General features: G+C 39.0%; 2 protein-coding genes across 3 annotated transcripts; both read right to left on the reverse strand.

Annotated features, from left to right (window-relative positions):
• Positions 1-1,429: 1,429 nt before the first annotated feature.
• aqp9a (aquaporin 9a) lies at positions 1,430-7,288 on the reverse strand. The gene is made up of 6 exons (XM_004069571.4): positions 7,077-7,288; positions 6,805-6,931; positions 4,943-5,080; positions 4,707-4,825; positions 2,601-2,818; positions 1,430-2,144 (listed from the first exon to the last, which is right to left on the reverse strand). Exons 1-6 carry the CDS (start codon positions 7,152-7,154, stop codon positions 1,934-1,936), a joined length of 891 nt encoding a protein of 296 aa, XP_004069619.1. The 5' UTR covers positions 7,155-7,288; the 3' UTR covers positions 1,430-1,933.
• Positions 7,289-7,587: 299 nt separating this feature from the next.
• LOC101161482 (cingulin-like protein 1) lies at positions 7,588-21,188 on the reverse strand. 2 transcript variants are annotated; one of them, XM_004069951.5, is made up of 19 exons: positions 21,048-21,188; positions 17,821-18,778; positions 17,650-17,744; positions 15,642-15,747; positions 15,454-15,549; positions 15,216-15,364; positions 13,392-13,533; positions 13,078-13,290; positions 12,797-13,003; positions 12,597-12,701; positions 12,356-12,508; positions 11,977-12,147; positions 11,577-11,729; positions 10,185-10,274; positions 9,351-9,434; positions 8,531-8,655; positions 8,284-8,392; positions 8,037-8,200; positions 7,588-7,954 (listed from the first exon to the last, which is right to left on the reverse strand). In XM_004069951.5, exons 2-19 carry the CDS (start codon positions 18,772-18,774, stop codon positions 7,876-7,878), a joined length of 3,195 nt encoding a protein of 1,064 aa, XP_004069999.1. In that variant the 5' UTR covers positions 18,775-18,778; positions 21,048-21,188; the 3' UTR covers positions 7,588-7,875. The 2 variants fall into 2 exon arrangements, with proteins under 2 accessions (XP_004069999.1, XP_078804774.1); XM_078948648.1 differs by having other exon boundaries at positions 17,821-18,775; positions 21,048-21,178.
• Between the last annotated feature and the right edge of the window lie 108 nt (positions 21,189-21,296).

The following is a 21,296-nucleotide window of genomic DNA, read 5'->3' on the forward strand; positions in this document are numbered from 1 at the left end:
CAAGACCTGTAAGTTAAAAAAATTAAGTAATTTTCTGTATTTTCTTGGTCAGAATCGCCAAACTGAACGCAGTAGCGAGACATTTACAGCAGAGGGCGCAGCTGCCTCTGTTGAACTGAAACATTACAAAAGATCTGCAGCTTCTGGCTGAAAACATGAACTCCCAGTTGTCTTGTAGTTTCAGATGTGCTGCTTATTTCAGTATTTTTTTGGATAAACATGTCAAAGAGTTTAACAGATTAAACTAGAATAATTTTTTTGCCTCTGATTTGACTGGTGCCAACTCTCCTGCTTGTGACAGAAGGGAACAAACAACTTGTGCCTGCTTTTTTGTGTGGATTTTCACAATAATATATTGATTAAATCTCTGAAGCTGTTGTCGATTTGGCCACAGTCCTCTCCACACGGTCACCCACTTGTATGTTATCAATATTGTGGATTTGGAGCTGATGAGCCTGACGAAAAGGGCAGAACACATCCGTTCTGCAAGAGACGAGGAAAGAATGGAGCAGCAGCAGCCGGCTTTCACTAACTTTAAACTTACTGTTAGTTTTTTTTACTTTGCATTTTTGATGTTTTCATGTTGATCCCTTTAATAACTAAAATATAACTTTTAAAAGAGTAGCAGTTTCCTTGGTGTGACTTCCTTAATTTTTTTTTATCTTAAATTAGAAATAAATGCTTAAGACAGCTTTTCAATAACAGATAAATGAGGGAAAATCTGCTCAAATTAATTTATTGAAGCAAAAACATGTTTTTTTTTTACATTTTTAGTTCCCTTACAGTGGGATTAGAGATCCATCTTCTACATCATTTTACCCTGTTAAGAGTCATGGGGTTTGCTGGAGCCTGGAGAAAAGGTGCCAACAGAAAGGACCCAGCTCGGGGTTTGAACCTCTTGCTACAAAATGAGAGTACTAACCATTACAGCAGTGTGCATCCCTAGAGGGATTAAAGATTTGTATACCTCCCATTCATACACGAGGAGAACAAGTTAACTCCACACAGAAAGAACCAAGCTAGGATTTGAACCAAGGCCTTCTTACTGTGAGATGTGAGTGCTGACCACTACACCACCATGCAGCCCTGTCAGAATCTAAAGACAGTCAATCACAAGAAAGAAAAATGATTATTACAAATTTCTAATCTGCACAGGCAAATATTATTAAAAGTATAAAAAAAAATCTAAAGAAGTTCAGAGAAACAGCTTTGAGGTTTTCTTAATTTTCTTTAGAATGTGTTGCCAATTAGCAGGAGGCTTCTTTTCCTGCAGTGGACTATTTTTTTTTAACAGAAAATCAGTCCACCTTTAACTGCTAGATCTGAACTAGCATTTAATTAAACATCTTATTTCCAAACGACATCAATAATCCAGCTGCGTCGTCTCTCAAGCAGCAAACCCTGTGAGGATAGAGAGTCAGCCATAAACTGAAATTTGTAGAAACTTTAATGTAGACAAAACAGTGATTAGTAAAATACATCAGGAAGGACTCCGTAAGATGTGCAAAAAGTCACAGAAAAACCCAAACAATGTAAAGAACAGTGACATTTTAAAAACTACAAAAGAGGGAGCATACCTGCATGCACGCTATACTATTACAGAACCGTCTCCTCTACAATTACAGCAGATTATTTACAGATCTGGTAAAAATGTGAAGGATAATAAATATGTTTATGAAACAATATAAATAAAGGGTTTAATTTAAGCTTAGTTTGCGTTTTGCAGGGTCAAAACAAATAAAATCATTTGATTAAATAACATTTTGCGTCTGATTTGACTTCTTGTGGAGTCTGCATGCTTTAATGGGCTGTGTTGGTGCAAAATGGCTGTAACTTGGTCACCCACACAACTAAAGCTTATCTTGAGAGCACAGACACAAAGAGCATGTCTGCAAACCTGTTCCCATGAAACCCTGTCGAGATCCGTGACCCTCTAACCCATGGTGATCATCTCATATTTGTCCTTCAGGCTGTTGTCGTCCTCATCCTCCTCCTCTTCCTCCTCTTCCTCCTCCTCCTCGTGCGGCTTCTCGGTCTCATTGTGGGCATGGTGCATCTCGACGAGCAGGAAATAGAGAACAGCACCGACCACCCCGCCCACCATGGGCCCTGCCACTGGAATCCACCACCAGTAATCTGCAGTGCTGTGAGCCCCAAAAGAGAAAAGAGTCAAACATGGCAGAACATGAGTCAAACAGCTGGGAAAGAGCCTGCTGCTCATGTCAGGCGCCCCTCAGTGGAAGATTTACACAAAATGGACTGGAAGCGGAGGCTACATGTGACATTATATAACATAAGTCAGAGATCAGTTCAATGAAAACCCAAACAAAGCATTGACAGGCGTTGGCAGGATGCAGATGCATGTATGTACACATGATCGCAACACATGCCACTTAGAACAAGTGCATTCACTTTTTAAATATGAAAAAAGAGTCACCTTCAGTTGATCTCATAGGCTCCTCCATGTAAATCAACATTTTCTTTTTGCCTCCTATTAACATCACAGTAAACCACATTGCAAAGAATTTTTTACAGCTCACTTTGGACCAATTCAGGTAAATAAATTGGTTAAAAAAAAACAACTTAGATCTCAGTGTTACCTGAACACCTCCATCCCCCAACCTGCCACTGCCGTGAACAGTCGGGGTCCCAGGTCTCTGGCTGGGTTCAGAGGGTAGCCGCAGTTGAGTCCCATGGAAACACTGATGGCCATGAGGATCAAGCCGATTGCTAGAGGTTCCACACCTTTAGGAGCACCAATGTTTCCACCGTCGATAATCGCAAGAATACACAGAACTAACATACCAGTCCCCACCACCTGCAGGAGGGACAGAAACTGCCGTTTGATTCAATTTAATTCAATTCAATTTTATTTATATAGCCCAATATTTACAACAATGGTCATCTCAATGGGCTTCATTTTATAATAAACATGAATCATAAAGAACATAAGCCATAGATTTCAATATTGCTAAACTGAACTAAGCAGACTAAACTAAACTGGGCATCCCTGCCCTTAGACCCTCCTTCGTTTGACTGATGGAAGCTTTCAGGAAACAGTTAAAAACAATTCAGGTAAAAAAGTAAAAGTTTCTTATGAGAAATAATAAAAATCTCATAATATTAAACCAGGGGTCTGTAACACTGAAGAAGAAAAAAAACTACAGATTTTAAATTAAAAAAATTATACACTCAAAAGAAAACAAGAAATTCTTCTAAAACTTTTTTTTTTTTTACTTTTAGCAGCCACACATACATAAATTTTAAAATAAAATGCACCTATTGCTGTATAAGAGCTTCCGGCTGCAGCCTATTTACTTGAATTGAGCCTTAAAGACCCACTCCAATGAAAATTGTGTTTTGAAACATGTTCTTGTGGCATTTTTTTCCTCATGTTGGAGTACATATATAAAGAAAATAAAGGTTAAAATTGCATTTCTGAGTATTTTTGAATCAAGAACAGACAAACAAGCTCCAAGCTCTGGTCCATTCTGATGCATCCACTTGCTGACAAATAAATCCTTGTACATGGATCTTCTAAAAAATCAAACCAGATGCCGGCTCAAAACAAAATTGGATAGCTCCAATGTTGCTCACCATTTGTGTTGCAACATTAATGTTAGGTTGGAGTTGTGAGGGTTTTTAAGCTAGCGGGAGGGCATGTACACAGAACTCTCAGCAATGGGGGTGGGAAGAGGGGGCGGGGTTGCTCCACACCATCGGTCCAGCCCACAACTCAGAGGTGAATTTCTTATAAACTACCGACGCTCTGCAGAAACTATATTCTAGAAAACAACAAAACAAAAACATCACAATTATAATCAAAAGACCACTGGGAACGCTTTTTCAAGAGATCCAAATATGATTGGAGTGGGACTTCAACATGACGAGGCAAAGATAGCATTTTCAGTTTCTCGTCTTTGTGTTTTAAGTGACTTCAGTGGAATGTGCAATTTGTGCAAATGTAACTAAAATCTGAACTAAAATAGACTTAACTGAAATGATTGTCATTTTATTTTTCTTTGAAGTCAGAGATGCTAAAAGATGAAAGATTGGAGTGATTGAAAACTTGGATCCTCTAGATTTAACCTCAAGTTTTGAACCAACTAAAGTTTAATTTTTAATCTTGAGGATTGTATGAATATATGCCAAACATTTGTACAAAACAAAATTATACACATTTGACCTATAACTGTTTATATAACTAATGAACTTTCACCAAAAACTCCCAACATTTCACGTGAATTTCACAAAAGTGTCAAATATTTTTAATCTCAAGTTAGAATAAAGTCCAAATATGATAATGTTAACGCATTAGTATAAAATTAAACAACCTGAACTGTTGAGCAAAATTCCAAACAACAATGAAGTTCTGAGTGGTGTAAAAATGTATCATTAGATAGCTGATGCAATGTGGGGTTATAGTTCAAACACTTCCTCACTTGTTCATTTACTGAATTTTTAAGAGTAATCTTGCTATTTTTAGAACTTGCACCAGCCAACTGGTCTAAAAACTGTGTTATGTGGAGGCAGTCTCCCAGTCTACCCTTTTCTACCAGCAAATGGTAGAAAATGGGTCATTGAACCCAAACCAAGCAAAAGAGGGGGTATTCTCAGACAAAAGGGGACAATCGATGCTGCATTGGGGGGTTGGCCAGAAAAAGGGCAACGCAGACTAAAGAAGAGGCCACTAGGTCAGAGCTCACCTGATCGATGAAGCCGCCTAGGACTGACAGGTGTCTTGCAGGGTATGAGGCAAAAATGTGAGCTGTTGCATTGATTCCAGTCACTGACAGAATCCCATTGGTAAAGTCCATAAAAGCATCTATGACACAGATGAATGAACAATGAGTTTCCATTTTTAAAGTATTCTAACAAAAAAATGTTTCCATCTTTTTCTAGACATCAACCTCTCGGTCTAATGTCATTAATGATTATTTACCATAGTATAACCCAAAGACAGCAGCAGCTCCTGCAAATGCACCAAGAAACTGAGCAATGACGTAGAAAGGAAACTTCCAGATCTTCAGTTTGCCCAGAATCACCATAGCCAGAGACACAGCAGGGTTGACGTGGCCTCCTGGGACAGAGGACAAAGAACAGAGCAGCACAGGGTCAGCGGGCAGCTGCTGTGATATCCTCACCGCCATTAGTGAAGTTGTCACACATCTAAGAGGCGGCAGGGGGGGTGCAGTTTTTGGGCAGTCTAGGTTTTTGTTTGAATGTTCAAGATCGCAAAAAACAGAATCAAGACCTATAATAATAATAATAAAACAGAAAGGCAGGATTGGAAGATTTAAAGCACAGTTATATTTCCTTTCTTTTTCTTTAGACTTATGGAATTTAATTTTTAGAAGGACCATGCAGACATGGACAGTTTGAATGGCAAGCTGGTTCATGCTTAGGTTATTCAGCTGTCAGACACATCCAGGAGACTTCAGAAGATTTACATTTAGCTAAGGCAGGTCTGATGGCCTCCCTCCGCTTTCAATGTCTATCTCAGGAACAACAACATGTTTCTTGGCAAGTCCTAGATGGAAAGCAATCTGTGAGCTTTGCAATGGGATAACTGAAAACAATTTGGAGACAGAACTAACCTGACCAAACAGAAAAGATGTGCTGGAACTGCGATGCAACAACAACCAGGTTGTGCTGCAAGCACTGACAGGCATCTCTGTCTATAACACTTTACTGCCTGGTCTGACAATTCCAGTTTACAAAGTGTCTAAATCTTTACAGTCCTTATTATAATTGAACAATTACCAAGTAAAATCAAATTGTCAAAAATAAAATGATTTGCAATAAAACAAAGTTTAATTATTTTTGAAAAAGTTAGGGTTGCATCAACTCTACCATAAAGTTAAAATTTGGGGATTAAAATCACTGTAGAGCAACATGCAGTTACTAATAGATTAGTGACGATTTGTAATAAATGCATCATATGAATGGGTGACTGTAAACACCATTAAATGAAAGATAAAATCAATTCTTCAGTCCTAATTATTAGCTAAGCTTTGCTGTATCTTGTTCCTAAAATTCAGTTTGACATCAAATGTTGCTGGTGATCAGATAAGGCCAGCATTCATTGCTGAACTGAGTCTGGTTTCTGTCATGGACAGAAGCTGCTGATCAATCGAGTTTGTAGGACATTTATTGCCCGAGGTCATGTATGACCCCAGAAAGGCTGTCCACTTCTGCTAATTAATCAATGATCACTGGAAATTCATGGAATCTGGCCAGAGCCGGTGCGCCTCTGCCTCGACAGTGGAGCTGGAACATAAATGGACTGGAAGCCGTGAAATGTTCTCCAGCGAAAGAAGATACTGTACCACAAATGGGAATATATAACTTTTTCAAAGTTATGAGGTAAATATTCAAAAAAATTGTGTGTATTTTTAATGTCACAGATTATAACCTACTGACTACAAATTAAAAAAAAATGTGTCCAGTCCATTTTTTTTTAATCCACCAAAAACTACAATTCCCAGAGTCCCACCCCTTCACATTTAGTTTCATTGTAAATCCCTAAATGTCCTCTGTAGATACCAAAAGGTGTTATTTTAGTTTTAGGCAGTGATTGGGAGATACTTGTGTTTAGAAATGTCCTCTGCAGAGGACAAAGTTGCATTTCTAGCAGTCAGGAGGATATAGCAGCAGAGATACCCATTATCCAACATTATTTAACAAAAAATATCAATGACCCCGACATTGACTTTTTAGCTAATTGTATTAAGTATTAAGCTTAAAGTTTTAGATATGTATTACTTGATTTAGAATTAAAGTATATAATGAAACATTATTTACCTGACACTCCTCCAGCCACATATACTGCCATTGCGAGGCCTACAGAGAAGCCAATGTGGATGGTCAAAGGCTCACCCAGGGTGTTTCGACTGAGGATGGTCTGAGCAACTGAGCCACAGCCAAACAACTAAAACGGAGAGGAAGGGAGAAATCATCAACAAATTTTTGTGACCAAAGATGAGCAATTCACAACATCTAAAAAAAATAAAAATGAGTAAAACATCTAAAACTTTAAATAGCTTTTTCTCATGGAGAAACAAAATGCTACTTACAACCAAGACAAATGTCCCAAGGAATTCTGCCAAGATTTCCTTGAATATTCCATGTTTGATAGCACAGTGTTGCCTCATGGTTCTCCTGTGTTGCACTTCTAGCTAAAAGCCAGTAGATGTTAAAACTGTGTGGAGTCCAGCTGTGGCAGATCAGTCACATCTCCTCCTCTGGGTGGTTTCAGCCCCACAGCTCAGACCATTGATCCACTCTAACGGCTGTTAACTTCAGCTTCATTAACATGCAGGGTTTTATAGTAATTAGATGAACAGTTATGGTTAATTTACTTTTTTACACATAAATGTGTGTGTGTGTCCTTGTCTTTGTGATTTGTCAGAACTATTATAAGCAGAACCACTGACCTTATGGGGACTAATAGACCTTTGAGGAACCTACTGTTTGAGTATTTATGTTGTTGAAATCTAACAATTAAATTAGTTATATTTGTTTGTATTTATTTTTGCTCTGAGTTTATATACACGTCTGAGTTTAAATACACGTGCACACACTGAATGTCATAAAAGCATTTAATGCATTTTATTATTTGTTGTACAGTTTCCACAATGAGTTTTTTAATTCAACTGAAGCAGGATAATTTATAAAAACAAATCATTATAATAAGTCCGTCTGCTGCTTTAACACTTGTAGTAACACGAATTCCCACAAGAGGTCAGTATTGGCAAAGGCATTTCAATTAGGAAAAAATGTAGTTTATCCATGAGTTAAAAGTCACATTGAATTATTTGTTCACAGTAAGTTTAGCATTGCTTTAAGCACAAAGATTTCGGTCCAGTTCACAGCTCAGTCGGATCCTAAGTCATCCGCGTCAGTTGCATCGTCCTCCATAACCTTAATGATGGACGCTGATTTCTTCTTACGCCTGCCAAAATAATGGTGAATTACACGTGTGAAACATTACAAGTTCATAACAGCGTTACTTGATATTAAATGCTAAAAGTCACCTCCTCTCATTTCGCAAAGCACTAAGTTGGCCATGAAGCTGCTCGTTGGCCTCAATCTGCTCATCCAGGTCTCTCTGCAGCTTCTTCTTTGCATGCTCCAGACGTTCAATCTCTTCATCTGCTTCGTCCATTTGCCTCTTCGCCGTCTTCAGCCTCTGAGTGAGCTGAGTCACCAAGTAAGACAGCAAACCATGAGTTTTCTTTTCTCTTTTCTCCTAAGAACCTTTATGTCATCACATGTTTCTACCTGGTCTGTCTGGCTCTGCAGGTTTATGCGCTCCTCATCTGCCTGCATCTTTAGCTCTTTCACCTTGCGCTCCAGCTTACGATTTGCCTGCTGGATGTTGTTGTTCTCCCTGAAAGCGGATGCATGAAGACATTCCATTACTGCCATAACTTCTTGTAACCGAACACCTTCCATGGGGACTAAAGCTAGAGACACCTTGACAATAATGGTGACACTGGGAGAAAATTAAGCAGGTAACAGGTCTTACTTCTCCTCTCCCTGCAGCCTCTCTTCCAGCTCTTGGATTCGACCGTTCAATTTAGAGATGACTGAATCCTGGTTGTTCTTCTGTGATCCTTCCAGATGAGCTAATCTGCCTTTAAGGTCTTTATTCTGACATCAAATAAGGTAAAACACAGATTGTTTTCTATCAGTGACAACATTATAATAAAAAGTTGATTTTTTAATGATTAAACAAGCAAATCTAGCTTTGAAAAATTGGTTTACACTTACACTTTTAGGCCAGCAGAGGGCAATCATGATTGCAGAAGACTGAAGTTACACATGAGCTGAACTTTTTTTGTGTACATTTCACACAAATGGGTTTCTGGATTTCAAAAATCTACATTTCTGCAGCTTTTAAGTCTCAAAGAATCTGTGCAGAAGCCAACTGATGCTTTATATGACTCAGGTGTCTAAAGTGTCATATATGTTGTCAAACTTCATTAGGCCACTTATGTGAATCCTGTCCAAGTGGCTAACATACAGTTTATGGCTTTTTCTGGTGTTTCAAAAACCACTAAACCAACATGTCACTTAATTCTTTTATGAAATGAAAACATTTGAAACAAACATTTGTAAATTGAAACTTGTGGCATGATATCTTCATAAAACATGTCAGTATTTCTTGCCATGTTATATTGGACAGACTTTTGTGGTTGCTTTTCTCATCTGTAAGCAAAGATTGTGCAAAAGCTAAAAGTGTAATTTCCTGAAACTTGTCAAAAACAAATAAGACAACAAACCCGTTAAATTCTCCATCTGATTGTCACCTCTGACCTGCAGTGTGAGACTTGTGGGGTCGTTACCTGTCTCTCCAGGCTCATCTTATCACATTCCAGGTCCTGCCTGATCGTTCTCTCTTGGAGCAGTTCGTTCCTCAGCTGATCCATCTGTGTTCCACCAGAAAAAAGGCTGAGGTTTTTATCTTCAAGCACAGCAATTTAAATAAAATACTTTCTTCACAAAAAAGGGCAGGTGTTCACAGTGCGATAAGTAAACCTTGACGGTATATTTTCAGAGTAGTGGATATAATAACCAACACTTGCAGCTTAGTTTCTTAGTCCAGAAGAAATAATGTCTGGTTAGAGTGGCCACATCAGATCTAAAAACTCATCCCTAATAACATCTAGAGGCCCACAGAAGGGAGTGCCAAAAGCTACTCACAATAGTTGGCTGCTTTTTTTGTCTTTGCAATGCACCCAAAACAATGTGTTGTTTTAATTAGTCTGTGCCACTTTGCTCAAAAAATACGTTGGCCTACTTTCCAGGGGCACTGAAGATGTGTCTCTCCTGATAACAATGGAAATGAAGACATATCAGGTCTACCATAACGTAACAAACATAAAGACAGAACAGCAACAATAATAGCTTCACATCCAGGCAGGTTGCTCATGCCGGTCCACTGCCTTCTTGTCAGAGAAGTAATCTGAGAATTTAGCTCCACATCTGTTTGTAATCAAAACTGCTTTAGAGCCGGGTTTTCATGCAGGAGACTGGGCATGAAATATCACTGATAAGGGTCCAGGGCATAGAAAAGCATGAATGTTAGTGACTGCTAAATGAGAGGCATGCCAAAGACACACAAAAAAAAAGCAAATAAATAAATAAATAAAATGAAGGCAGTAAAGGAATAAACCTACTTGTTCTTTGGTTTTGTCTAATCTCTCCATGAGACGGTCAGCGCTACTGCGTTCATCGTTCAGATCTTCTTCTAGATGACTCATACGTCCCTGAAAGGACATGAAAAAAAAAACAGTTTTAACCCATCACTCAATTCCTGCATGCAGATTTCAGATACTATGTTTCATAAAGGAAGGTATTGGTGTGAAGAAAGATGATATGTGTTAACACCCAGGCAGGTCTGATAACCTTTTACGGTAAACATGGGCTTCCTCTGTTTAAACACAGAGTCAACAGAGCTGTTCTGTGGTGTTTTGTCATCAGTAATCAAACAATGCCAAGCCATGAGACACCCTTTCCAAGACTCTTCCTAATGCAGACAGCAGAAATAGGCTAGAGTTCAGGCATCTGCCTACTTAGAAATACAGAGATGTTGTCTTTCAAAGACTAAATTTTACAGATCAGTCTATATTTGCAGCACCCTTTGCTCAAACTGGCTTTTTCTTTACATATTAAATATACGTGTTTTATGTTAAAATTCCTTGTTGTGTTTTGTTTTTATGGTTTCACATGAACTTATATTGGAGAATCTTTGTGATGCATTAAATATGAATTACGCCAACCAAGAATTATAAGTCTAGTACTGTGTGTTATCAGTTATATTTTTTTGGGGGGGGGGAATTCAAGACAAAAAAAAATACATTTTAAACATCATTTTTTGTGATACTTAAATGATCTGACTCTTATCTACAAACAAGTGACTACGGTTTAAACAAACAGCCTCAAACCCCAACCGCAGACACATTCTCCAAATTATTCATGGGAAGGGGGGGAGGTTTTCTCACACAATCTTTTCTTTTAGTCTTCTCTCAGACTCCCATAAGATCTTTTCCCAACAGGACATTTCCAAACTTCCAGAAAAAGGCTTGAGAAGGCATCCTGAACAGAATCTATAATTACTCGAAAGTCGCCTTTCAATGAGAACGACGGGAACTTAACGTCAGGTTTTTCCTGGATTTTCTAAAAATAGATCCTCTGACATCACAGACTTAAAAAATTCTAACTTTGAAAGAACATCTCACTGTTTTTAACTGTGGACCCAAGACTCCAAATTTGCCTGTAAACCTACTCAAAGGGTGTGAAGAACCATGTTATCCCAAAATAAATACATAAAAAATTGTACTAAAGAGCTGAAGGTGATGTAATTTACTGTTTTTCAGGAAACCGATTGATGTATAAATATTTGTGATATAATTACGTGTCAGTAAATTCATTCCTTGCTTTAACATTTTTTGTTGCCCACATGACATGTTTTCCTTCAAATCATGAACTCCAAACCCTAGTCTCTGACTTTTAATTTCAGAGACTCAGAGACATGTGTGCTGATTTTTATACTTTCAGTATCACAGCACCTCCATGAGTTTGATCTGTCGTTCTCGCTCCTCCAGCACGGCCGTGTTCCTCTCCTCCAGCTCCTCCACCCTTTGCTCCAGCTGCCGGCCCCTCAGCTGGGCCTCCTGCTGCTCCTTGCGACACCTCTGCAGATCGTCCTCTAGAGGAAGCAGCTGGCCAGAGATCCAACAACCGTTTCAGATAAAGTTACATGTTGTCTTTTAATGCTGGACTGAAACCAGCCAGTTAGGTTCTGTTTGAACACAGATTTCAGTCATTTTTCCTTAAATCTTCTTAGGGGGAAAAAACTCAGACACTAGGGAACCGGCTGTTTTTTCACCCGTCACTGACCTGTTTTTTTATGGTGACTAAGTCTACTAAACGTTCATACTGAAGAACTAGATAAAAAAGGGACCAAACCTCTTCCTGCAGTTTTTTAGCTGCCTGTCTGGCTTTCTCCAGCTCTGCTCCCTTTTCCTGCAGCTGCCTCCGCAGTTCAGCCAACTCCCTCTGACTCCTCTCTCTGGCCTCATCAACCTGGTTCTGAAGCACGTCTGTGGATGCCTCACACTCCTCCATGATGTTATTCATCTGAGCACGCAGATAAGCAAGACAATCATCACATATGTGGACGAAAGGGATTAAAGAGGCTATGTCAGCACACAAGTTATCAGCTATTTCATCAGATCTAATGCAGCTTTAGCCTAAAAAACAGACTGTTAGGCCTCATTTGTCTCAAGAAGTATGCACAGATCCCCCACAAGGTCTAATGAATTGTAAATTTTTGTCCTTCGCTTACCTTTCTCTGCAGTTGCTCCATAGCTCTGTCCTGCAGCCTCCTCTCATCTTCCAGCTCGGCTTTTGTCTTCCACAGTTCCTCAATTTGTTTCCTCTCTTCTTTAAGCTTCTCCTTCAGTTCCCTGTGCTCATGGTTTAGTTTGGTCAGCTTACCCTTAAAATATAAAGAAGAGTATCCAGACTATCATCTCACGTCTTAATATTTTCATATTTATTCTCAAAGTTTCGTTTTTTTTTTTTACCTGAACATCCTCCAAACGAGAGAGTAATGACTTGTTTGACTGACACATCTCTTCCTCATTCCTCCTCACATCCATCAGCATCTCCTCCATCTGCTGCTTTTCCCTCTGAGGATGGAAGGAAACAAGAGGGATATTTGTAGCTTTTTCACAGACAGAAGTAACTACCATTTCTTTTTGTGCGTTTTTTGCGTTGTTCTCACCTCCAGCTGCTTTGCTCTCTGCTCCATCACTCTCTCTGTGGTTTTGGATTCCTGGATGGCCTGACTCAGCTGATCGACCTTGCTGGCTAAATCTCGCACTTTTCCTTTCAGCTGATCTCTCTCCTGACTCAGGTCCTTCATCTGCACCTTAACCACACCTCTCTCTTGCTCAGCTTCAACCTTCTCCTGACCCAGCAGAGAATTTCTCTAAAAAACAAAAACCGACGATTCGTCCAAAAACAAATTCCAACTGCACAAGACATGATTTTCTATATTTTTACCTCCGTAGCTAGCTCCAAATCTGTGAGAAGATTTCTAAGCTCCACTTCGTATTCATCCTTCAGTGCAGCTATGTACTTGTCATGAGTCTCTGTCTCCTCTTTAAATGCCCCCTTCAGATCCTTGAGCTCCCTCTCCACGTGGTGCAGCACCTCCTCCTGTTCCTCTTTCATCTGAAGCATCACCTGGAAGTCTATCCGCAGTTGGGCCAAATCCTGACAAAAGCGTATTAGCACAAACAGTACACAAAGTAGTGAAAAAAGTAACAATATTTTGTTGCATGTGGGAACATTTGGCTAAATATGATATATTTTACCTTGAGAAGCACTTCTTTCTCTGTGTGTATCACATCTGCCTTCTTGGCTTGGTCCAACTCATCATGCATGTCAGAGAGCTGCTGCTGAAGGTCTTTCATCTCTGCCTTTGTTCTTTCTTTTTCTGTTTTCATTTCAGTCAGCCTGACAACAAAAGCCAAGACATCTACATTTGACATCCATATTTTACATTTTGGAATGACACAATAATATGAAAGTTTCCCAAATGCTTGATCGGATTGGAAAAATACTAAATTCATTCAAATGTCTAAGATTTTTAAAACTAAGTAATTCTGGTGTTTATAAAAGAGTATCCAGTATCCACATGAAAATAAGATCATAAAGAAGATCATTTTACATTTTTTAATAAAAAGCCATTCAAGTCCTAATCCAACTATCTTTTGATCTATCATAAAACTGTACCCAGTGGTCTTTTAATTATGATTTTTCCATTTTTAGCCAAAATAAAAAAGCCTCTGTTCTTTCCTAGGACATAGTTTCTGCAGAGCAGCAACTGGATAGAAAGAGTGCAGTTTGTTTGCCAAAAGAAACTTCAATCCATTTTCTAGACCTGCTTTATCCCTTTTAGGGTCACTGGGTTGCTGGAGCCTATTGCATATAGTGCCAGGTGAAGGTAAGGTACAAGCTGGGGGGTTTGCCAGTCCATCGCAGGGCAACACAGAGACAAATAAGCAGGCACACTTACATTCACATCTAGGGACAATTTAGAGCCACCAATTAATCTACACAGCATGCTTTTGGACTCTGGGATGAAACTAGAGTGTCAGGAGAAAATCCCAAGCATTTACGGAGAGGATATGAAAACTCCACAAAGAAGGCTCTCAGCTGGGGTTTAAACCAGGGCTTCCTTCCTGTAAAGCAAGAAAGCGAACCGCTACGCCACCGTGCAGCCCCAGAAGAAATGAATTTTAAGACTTATGGAGGCTGTTTTCTCATTTTCACATTCTTGTATTCATAATCACTGAGAACCAAAAACGGATGCACTTTAAAGTGCTTTGGAAACAAGAGCTTTAATGAGAATTTTCTCCACCAATTACTGCTGTAACTGCAAACACAACATCAGAGTCCAGACACTTCAGCTCATAGGCACAAGTTTCTGCCAAAGAGCTCACATCCACACACAGAACAGTCAGATTAAATGTTGGTGCAACAGATTTTAACGAGGAGGGAGGATTACTTCCACATACTGACTGATCATTCAAACTTGGACTTTGCATGTTTTAATTGCAAATTACAGAGATGTCATAGAAATGGGTTGAAAATCAAAATATGAAAAAAGGTTGATGTGTTTTTGGTAATTACGCAGTTTCAAGATGTCTGACAATATGATTTGTTTATGATCTGTTTACTTCAGAGAAGGAACAGGACATCATTTCTGTACAGTTGGGAGGAAGCTGCAATACAAAGGTTGAAAAACAAAGCACAAAAATAAGAACCCTACAGTTCAATGTGGGATGGATTTTTGCACAAGCAGAAGTAGCAGAATTGAAAAAAGAAGTAAAAACCAGTGGTAGTAATCTTAACTTTAAATTATTTTTTAATTCAAAAAATGCAAAAGTATGTTTTCAATCTAATCTGAGCAAAACACTACCACCCCATTAAACTGACACACAAAGTACTGCACTAAAAATTCTGTACTTTACTAATTCACATTTGCTGTTTTTGTGTTTCATGTTTTTGGCTGCTCCTGATTCACAATGATTTAGATAAAGAAATTCTTAGAAATGCAAATTTGAGCTTAATTAATGTAAGTAATTCTGTTTTCATTTTAATTTTATTTGATGTTTTAAAATTCACATTCTTACTGGTGTTTAGTGGACTGAAGTTCTGCCTCTACGACAGCCAGCTTGTCCCTCAGGTTGCGGATCTCCGCCTGACTCTTGACCAGCTCCTCATGAAGTTTCTTCTTCTCAGTCCTTGCTTTCTCAAAGGCCTTTGCCAAAGTCATTTCATTCTGGAAACCCACACAGGCAAACGTAATACATTATAGAAGCCGGAGCTTAAAAAGAGGCAAGTAAAACAAGATGGAGAAAAGCATCAAACCTTAATCTCAATTTCTACTTTTTTCTTTAACTGTGACACTTCTTTCTCCAGAGATGCTTGTTTGTCCTGCAGCAGTTTCACCTCCGCTTCATAGCCCTGCATGTGAGGAAAACACAAACACTTGCTGAAGACTTTGAAACAGATGTTTGATGAAACGGAACAGTTTTCATCATCAGTGAACTTCTCACTCTCTCCTCGTCTTCTGTGCTTTCAGCCGTCCTCCACTTTAATTTGTCGACTCTTTTCAGCAGCAAGTTGACTTTTCTTTGAACGGTGAAATCATCATCAGTTGTCCTGAAAAGCAATTTCAAGCATTTTGAGACATTTGAGACATTGCAATAGTAAAATGCAATAGTAAAATTACTCGAGTAATTTTTTGACGATGGTTTAAAAATAAACTGCATTAAGTGTGCAAAAGATAATCACACAATTTCAGCCTATGTCTCAGGCTTGCACAGGAAAGATTTGGGCAAATGTTTGAGATTTTCTGTGAGAAAGAGTTATTTTATCAGTACAAAGAATGTCCATGGCTAACATTCCTAACTACTGTGGGATTGAGTGTGTGCAGCTGGAACAGCAACCAGATTCTACAGTCTGCTTATGATCAAACCTCAAACTCATCCCTATAAACAAGCTGCAAATATGGTTAAAAGCAAAGTAAATCATAACATCAGTTGTTTTAAAATCATAACTAAAGATTCAAACTTTCACCTAAAGGGTTGAAAATGTAATAATTGAGGATAATAATCTAAAACTTGTCTAAGTGTATGCAAATCTTTGCCTCTGCATCATCATGCAGAGACCACAGGAATCATTAGACAGCAGAAATCTGCTTCAATTCTGGGATCTTAATGAGTTTCTTTCAAAAATCTTCTGCAATGGTACTTTCAAGATTGACTAATCTAATCAAGATTTTGGTCATTCCAAAATAGTTTTTTCACTCATTTCAGGAATCAAACTGAACCTAAATCCTTGTTTTATAGAAATCACAATCGACTTAGACTTAGATTTTATTCCTATAAATCAAAAATATCACTATTTTTTTTTATTATCGAAGGGTATGCTTAAAATTATGTATCTGAAAAAGGGCTTTAAACCATGATATTACCACAACTGTGCTTTTGATTAGTTAATTATCTTCTTGATCAAGCAACTACCTGCTTATTTTTTAACAAAATAAGCAGAAAAGCTTGATATGAACTTTTTCAAGTCAAATTTTAATTTATTAGGTCAAAATTTTATTTGGAGAAACCAACATTTTATATAATGTCTTTTTAAAATCCCACTCCTATCATCTTTTGATTTATTGTTAAAGTGTTCCCAGTGGTCTTTTAATTATGATTAGGCAGTTTTTTAGCCAAAACAAAAATAGTGTCCTTTTCTAGTACATACTTTCTGCAGAGCGACAGGAGTTTATTAAATTCACCTCTGAGTTGTAAGAAGGACTGTTGGCATGTAGTGCCTAGCTTCCTTTCCCATCATCCCTTTGTGTACACTCTCCAACTAGCTTACAGCTCCTCATAACCCCAAGGTAACATTAGCAGTGCAACAAAAATGGCAAGCAATATTGGAGCTATTCAGCTGTACAGTTTTGAGCCAGATCTTAGCTCGGATTAGTAAAACATAGACATACCTGGGTCTATTTGTCTGCAAGCGGATGCATCAGAATGGAGTGGAGCTGGGAGCCCATTGTAGTTTGTATGTAACAACTACAAGATTTTTCAAATGGCATTTTTTCATTGCCTCCTGATTCACAATGGTTTAAAAAAGGAATACTCAGAAATGCAGTTTTTATCCTAATTTTCTATATATATGTCAACATCATGAGAAAAATCCTACAAGAACATGTTGGAAACACTACAAACATGATTTTCACTGAAGTAGGTCTTCAAAGATTCAAAAGATTTAAATTGTTTAACAGAAATAATGTGAAAAGCTTAGAATATTTTGTGAATAGTGGATTTTTGACTACTGATGACTTTACTTAATCAGCAGATCAGTTGATATTTAGTGAGCTCAAGAGGTCTCAGGCTGTTTACTCTTATTATTTACAGATTGCCATGACAGTTGTTCATCCGTGTTTAAAGGAGTGCACTGCAAATAAAGCTGCATGCTCTTAAAAGTTCTGCCTTCGCTTCTGTAGCTTAACCCAAGTGTGACTAAATAAAGAGGTGTGGGGTGAGGGTGGGGGCTTACCCATTTTTCAGGTACGTGAACAAAATGAGCTTTGTTGCATCTTCAGGTGGATCAGCTGAGAGCTCCTGCTGTCCTCTCAGAAGATCAGGAGTAACCTTGTTGGGAAGCACACACAAAAATCACTACACTTTTCAAACTGACAAAACTTTACCCAAAAGCTGGGCTGCTTACCGGTGCGTCCCTTTGTTCAGATTCCACACTTTGATCCAGACGAGGTTTAGAAACAGAAAGGGTCTCTGCTCTGTGAAACACTTTGGCAGTCTGCTGTGAAACTGTGTCTTTGCTTAACTTCGGGTTTGGCCTACTCTCCTCTACTGTGCTTGTTAACGGGGATTCTCTAGAGAGCAATCGAGCCCTGGCAGAACCAGGAGGATACATCCCAGCTGTGGTTTCGCCCCTGATGCCCTTCAGAGATGAGGACCTTGAGGATGAAGGGGACGAGGAAGAGGAGTCTGAGGTTCGACTGTTGTCTACGCTGCGTGACCTCCGGAGTGCTTCTGGATCCACTTTGTTCCTCGGACCCCTTCCTCTCCTCAGGTTGCTGTTGAACTGGCTAATGAGTCTCCCTACAGACATAATGGAGTCTGTCTCCACTGAGCTCGGGGACTGCGCAGGAACTTGTCCGCTTGAGGGAGGAATCTCACTCTGGATCACTTCAGAAAGATCATCTGCTGGACTTCCCACAGGCAGAGGGATCCTAGGTCTGTCTACAAGAGCAGATCTAGTTGTCTCAGCAGAAAACCCAGCCTTTCGAGGGTCATTTTGAGGAGTGATATGATCTAAGTTATTATTTTCAGGGTCGTAAGGTCTCAGGATCTCAGGATGTTTCTGATAATGAAGCGCAGAGGAATTTGTAGATATCTTTGTCTCAGATGGAGACCATCTTCCATCCACAGACCTTCTCACCATGCCAGGATTGTACCCCGCCTGGTGCGTTATGACAGAAACGTCTTTATGGGTTTCATGGCCAGAACTGTTCAGAACAACATAAGGTTGACCTTTAATGCCCTGAACTTGAACCTTCACTCCAAACAGGTTCTCCTGGCTTTTTCTGGCACTGTGCGGCAGCGGGCTGGCCTTCTGCATCCTCGAATCTGAAGAGCCGTTCAGCCTGTGAGCCTCCATCCTGCTATGAAAGCACATATTCAGATGGTAAAGGGAGACTAGACCAGCATGGGAGAGTGAATCAAAAACTGATGCATCAGGCCGGTCAGGCAAAAAAAGCTGTTTACTAAACACTGTGACAACGTCGACAGTCCCACCGTGAGCACAGTGACAAAGATCACGGGAGCTCCCGTCCCAGCTGCACTCAGCCAACAAAAAGACAGAATAAATGGGCTCTGGTGAGTGGCTGATATTGCTGTGCAATGAAAACAGCTCCTCCTGTGTGTTAATGACAGGGAACTATTGTACAGCCAAAGCCGGGCCAACTGCATGACGATCTCAACTGGCCGAGACTGCCGAGGTGTCGTCACCCACTTCATGCTATAACACTTGAGAAAAATGTTTGTCTACAAATACGTGACTGTGGGCCAGAGACACAAGAAGTGTTTGTTTAGGAAGTTTTATGTTTTATTTTAGGACACCCTATCAGAGAGTGGACAATTTCATCAATACTATTCAAAAGCTACAGCTGATTAATATTTTACATTAGCACTACGTTAAACAAAACTTGTCAAGCTCTTTAAAACCAAAGATGTCGATTGATCTGAATGGACCAATATAAAGTTGGTTTCCTCTGATTTTAAAGGGTTAAAAAGATCACTTAACCCTCATGCTATCTTAGATGACCCCACCCTTACTTTGACGTGTTCTCCCTACCATGATAAAGGTGGATAAAGGTGGAAAGATTTCATGTAATCCATGGACACCAGTGAAGATCACAAAACATTGAAGAAAAATGGTTCAGAGCACTGTCTAGTGGGTCTAGATGACCCAACATTAAAGTGCCTAGTATAACACAAGGTAAAACAAGTCTCTCTCGGGTTTTATTGAACACTGCTGTAAAATTTTTAAGGTTCTGTCTTTGAAATCTGCCTGCTGTGTTGTGGCTCAATGTGCACTGGACAGGTGATGGGCATGTAATCAGCCCAGGTACCATCACCATGTGGTTCTGGCAGGGCGTTCATGTTTACTTTGATCAAATACCAATTTTAACACAAGGGGAGGACATTTTAACACAGAAACAGGTTCTGGAATATTTTCATGTTTCCGATAAATCTGAGATGTTTTTGACTCGCAGGAATTTATTACTACAGAGCTGAAAGTGCTGATAAAGGCCGTCACATTGGTAAAATAAGTTTATCACTCCAAAGATTTAGGTGATGCTGGATTCTTATGTCCAGAGTTTGGACCAGCTTGTAGATTTGTTTGTATATCAGTTTATCTACAACAGTCCAAATGTGTAGTGCTAAAATCCCAAGCTTCATGGGGTGAATTTAATTCTTTAAAAAATCATGGATTAACAAGGCAAGCAACAATTTTACCTCTGAAACGTCCAAAAAATATGATATCACAGAAGGCTATTTGTTAAAAACAGAGGCGAGCAGCTGTATTTACTTGAATACATTACTTTGAGTAATGCCTACCTAAAAGTCTCACTCTGTCATACATTTAGGTTATATGTTGAACCACTGCACTTTTTCCACAACACTGAGCTAAGTTTATCCTACACACCAAAAATAGATTTATGTTCAGTATACTTTGAACTGAAGAATGTTGTTTTTAACACAATAGCATATCTAGTATAGTTTCAACATTCTAGCTAAAAAAAAAACAGTTTTGAAAATAATTAATTTTTTTTTTATTAGATAATTTCCCAATATAAATTTTAGACGTTATCTTAAAATTGTTACACATTACTAAAGCATAATTGTAATCAGATGCTTTTTACTTTTAAGTCAGTATTAGTCTACTTTACTAAAACTACATCAAGTAAGACTTTTCAATGCTTTATTGGCCTCTGGTTGAATCTAGTTATTTTCTAAGCTCTTTTTTGTTTTTATTTGATTAAATGTGGTTAATTTAATATAATTTACTTGATTTTTTTTATTACCAATTTGTAACACATCATGTGTAAAGTGGATTGTTTTTCTCCCTTCCTTTAAAAATACCTATATCACCTCCAAGAATGGCTAAAAAGTATTCTTATAATCACAAAGTATTTTCTGTCTAATATAAACTTTATTTCGGTACAACCCCCAGCTTATTATGGTAAAACTATGAGTATTTTCCTCAGTGCCGAATGTTCCTGTAAGATGGGGAGTGGCTGACAAGAAAAAAGTTTTAAAAATTCTAACAATCCTTAAACGCACCATTGCTCACGGCAGACCGTAGCGCCACGGAGCCAACTTTCCTGAGCAGTTCACGGTCATCGGGACTATATGTCATAGACTTACCGGCAGCCTGCGTCCAGTACGGATGGCGAGTCGTCCTCATCTGTCCGTTCAGAGAGCCCAGCCTCCGCGCCCGGCCGGACACGATCCCTCCGTCCCGCTCTGAGAGGCGTTCACGCCCCGCTTCGTCATACAGCACATGACTGCTCCACGCTTCTCCGTTTTTTACATTCTTACTTCACTCACCACGCTTTCAGAGATCAATGTGCAAACAACTAAGAATCACAAACCTTTAACTAGACACCTTACTGT

This window comes from Oryzias latipes, chromosome 6, assembly GCF_053564925.1.
Source record: "Oryzias latipes strain Hd-rR chromosome 6, Olatipes_Hd-rR_3.1".
In the NCBI taxonomy this organism is placed as follows: domain Eukaryota; kingdom Metazoa; phylum Chordata; class Actinopteri; order Beloniformes; family Adrianichthyidae; genus Oryzias; species Oryzias latipes.

Coding starts and splice junctions, on each gene's coding strand:
- aqp9a (XM_004069571.4), bottom strand. CDS start 7,154: ATGAGGCAACACTGTGCTATCAAACATGGAATATTCAAGGAAATCTTG. Junction 5,081..6,804: donor TGTGGCTGGAGGAGTGTCAG/GTAAATAATGTT, acceptor CCTCTGTCCCAG/GAGGCCACGTCAACCCTGCT. Junction 2,819..4,706: donor TAGGCGGCTTCATCGATCAG/GTGAGCTCTGAC, acceptor TCCCTCCTGCAG/GTGGTGGGGACTGGTATGTT.
- LOC101161482 (XM_004069951.5), bottom strand. CDS start 18,774: ATGGAGGCTCACAGGCTGAACGGCTCTTCAGATTCGAGGATGCAGAAG. Junction 10,275..11,576: donor GACAGATCAAACTCATGGAG/GTGCTGTGATAC, acceptor ATGTCCTTTCAG/GGACGTATGAGTCATCTAGA. Junction 7,955..8,036: donor GCTTTGCGAAATGAGAGGAG/GTGACTTTTAGC, acceptor TTATTTTGGCAG/GCGTAAGAAGAAATCAGCGT.